The sequence below is a fragment of the Hydra vulgaris genome, chromosome 07 (assembly GCF_038396675.1).
Source record: "Hydra vulgaris chromosome 07, alternate assembly HydraT2T_AEP".
Lineage (NCBI taxonomy): Eukaryota > Metazoa > Cnidaria > Hydrozoa > Anthoathecata > Hydridae > Hydra > Hydra vulgaris.
The window spans coordinates 40,926,650-40,930,083 of record NC_088926.1 but is presented as its reverse complement, the minus strand read 5'-3'; the positions used below and the strand labels follow the sequence as shown (position 1 = coordinate 40,930,083).

Here is a 3,434-nt window from a genome sequence, read left to right as displayed (position 1 = left end):
ATAACTTTTATTTGGTTTTGTATATGCCCTTGCAAGAGTATCACACACAAAGCAGGATATACTAATATTTACAGAATTTTTTTTCTATCTACATAGATTTTGGCAAGACCTTTTTATTATTGGATTATTTCTTCAATGATGTATTTTAAATATTTATTTAGGTTTACTGATTTACTTTGACTGCAAAATAAACCTATTAAAACAGATTACTTGAAAAATAGAATCAAAACTCTTGCAAGAATTGGCTAAAATTGATGAGTGCATAACTTTTGAAAGGGTAATTCATTAATTTTAATCTATAGAAGAACTGATGGAGTTTCATAGCAATATTTTGTGATAAGTGGGTCAACAGATTAATGTGTCAAAATCAAGGCCTTCTTAAACAGGCCGCGACAGCTCATTTTCCGTAAAAGTAGCGAAGGCCGACTTATTTACGGAGAAGTTTAGTTTCAATGAGAATTTCGGTTGTTTGATTGTAACTATTAAACTCGTAAAATGCCTAATAAATGCTGCGTTTATGGTTGCTCCTCAAATTACAAATCAAAAATAAAAGATAATGTTTATGTCACAATGTATAGATTTCTCTTTAAAACCGAGGATCGCGAGTTATGGATAAAAAAACTTCCAAATGCAAATTTGTGTTTACAGATTATAAGCGAGTTTGTGCTCAACACTGGCCTAAAGATGCAGAATTAAAAAAAGTCAAAGGTGGTAGTTTTGTTCCAGTGCATCCTCCATCAGTCTTTAAAGGTATACCAGTGTCTTGTATTCCAATAGTGTCTAGAAAACGAGATGTCACTGGGTTAATGTGCTCTGAAAGAAATAGTTTACCTGATGAGTTAGAAAGCTTCAAAAAAATGGACGCTATTCAATTTAATGAAATTGTAAAAAATTTGAGGTCAATAATAATTAACTGTGAAGAAAAATTCTATTTTGTTGAAAAAGAAAAAAAAATATCTTTAATATCATATGAACATTGTGGACCAGTACCTAAGTTTTCAATATATATAACTTTAGAAGATTCTGGAGATATTTATTTTACTGGATACAGCCAACTTTTACAAATTAAACTGTCTTATTTAAGCAAAGGAATTATTAAATATTATTCTCAACTGGAGAATGCTGTTAGTTATGTTATTAATAATGAAACAGATTCTAGGCGAGCAAATTATATTAGGCATCAAGTAGCTTTATTAAATAAAACAAACAATACACCATTTTCTTTAGAAGACATTTCTGATGCATTGCATCTTTATTCAAAATCTCGTTCAGTATATTTTGATCTCGTAGAGAAGCTTGTTTTGCCAAGTGTACGAGAGTTACAACGAATGACAAACAAAATAAATAAACTTGAAGATACTGAATATTTAAAGATGATATTTAAAGAGCTTCAGGAACTTCAAAAATACTGCTTTATCTTGGCTGATGAGGTGTACATAAAACCTGGCCTACAGTACTCTGGTGGTAAGTTATTTTTAACTAATCAACTGGAAAGCTAAAATTTTTGTTTTTAATTTTTTTAAATTATTGTTTGAAAAGCTTAAATAATTGTAGAACTCTCAATTAAATAAAATAAATCATTAAAAAAATTTTTTTAAGAAGTTATTAATTTTGTTTATTGATTATAGGTATTGTGTATGGTGAAGCAGAAAATGTCCAAGAAAAAGCAAAAACAGTTTTAGCACTAATGCTCCTTTGTCTTTTTGGTGGCCCACGACTTGTTATAAAAGTTTTTCCAGTTTTTAAAGTTACAACAAATTTTCAAACAAGCGTAATAGAAGAATTAAATCAACAAATCATAATTGCAGGTGGAAAGCCTCTTGGGTTAATAATGGATAACTGTCGAGTAAATCAAAAAACATTTCAATATTTTAATGCCAAAAATGTTCCAGCATACTATCTTTTAAATGACACTGTGCATATTTTAAAATGTATTCGAAATAATTGGATCACTGAAAAATTACAATGTTTAAAATATAAATTGCTAAATGATAACGATACTGTGCGACTTACAGAGTGGAAATTTATAATTCAACTTCATGCTGCAGATAATCGAATAGTTAAGTTGTCACCGTTAACACAAAAAGCTGTGTCACCAAAACCAATTGAACGACAAAATGTTGGATTAGTTCTCAAAGTTTTTTGTGATGAAACAGTTGCAGCATTACGTGTAAAATTTCCTGAAACTGAAGATACTGCACTTTTTATTGAAACAGTTGTCAAGTGGTGGCTTATTGTCAACAGTAAAGCAAAAGGTCTAGATATTAGATTAAATGATATTTGAAGAAAGCCTATTACTTCAGTCAATGATTGGCAAATAGATTTCTTAGAGAACTATATTTCTTATTTTGCTGAAAATTTAAAATGCGTAAGTTCAAAATTAAGAGAGAAAAAGTTAACAATGGATACTGCGAGTGCATTGCAAAAAACTTCTAAAAGATTAGCAAGCTGTGCCAAGTATTTGTTGAATTGCGGTGTATCTTATGTATTGTTAGGACATATGCAATCAGATGCACTAGAAAAACAGTTTGGGAAATATCGGCAAGGGTCAGGTGGCACATATCTGATAACTGTGCAAAATGTTATTCAAAAATTTAGAATCGACAAAACTAGAAAGTTGCTAGACGAGCAAGCAGATTTTACAATGTTTCCTCCTGCTCACCACCACTGTGATAAGTGTGAACTTGATGTGGAGTTTAATTTGTCAATATGTGAAAATTGTGAGGATCAGTTGCCAAATGAATGCAAACAAGGGCTTTTATATATTGCAGGTTTTATTGCTTACAAACTTCCAGAATTACATTCAATTTTAGAAGAAACAGACACCTTTGATATGTTTCAAAAATATGGAACTTTGATCAGTTCTTTGAACAGAGGACGACTAAGAGAACCTTCTGACAATTTAGTCTACTTTGTTATTTATTGTTTTTTTATATTTGAAGTGACACTTGTGAATAAAGTTTCACCATTGTTGTGCAAGAGAGGATTAATTGACATTTTTATTAATTGCAATAGTAAATTTAAATTGCTTGTTCGAAGTGTTAAAAAAGTTTGCTGCATTTTAGCAAACATTTTTTTAAACAATTATTGTAAAAAACACTCTGAAGATTTTGGGAAGGAATGTTTAATAAAACAAGCAAAACTTTTAACTTCAAAATAAAATACTTTGAGTCAAAAAAGTCAAAATAATTTGAATAAAATAAAGTTAATATATTTGTTTATTTTTATTAAAAAATTTTTTTTTTGTATTTTGTTTTTTGTAACAAAATTTTTTTGTATTTTGTTTTTTGTAACAAAATTTTTTTGTATTTTGTTTTTTGTAACAAAATTTTTTTGTATTTTGTTTTTTGTAACAAAAATTTTGTTTTTTGTAACAAGTGTTAAACAGCTACAATAAACATATAGTTATAAAAATGAGTCATTTTTAGCTAAAC

At 28.8% G+C, this 3,434-nt stretch overlaps 1 protein-coding gene across 1 annotated transcript; it reads left to right on the top strand.

Moving 5' to 3' along the window:
• Positions 1-608: 608 nt before the first annotated feature.
• LOC124806427 (uncharacterized) lies at positions 609-3,204 on the top strand. Its single transcript, XM_065802219.1, has 2 exons — positions 609-1,464; positions 1,629-3,204. The coding sequence occupies exons 1-2, from the start codon at positions 609-611 to the stop codon at positions 2,282-2,284; spliced, it is 1,512 nt and encodes a 503-aa protein (XP_065658291.1). The 3' UTR covers positions 2,285-3,204.
• The last annotated feature ends 230 nt before the right edge of the window (positions 3,205-3,434 follow it).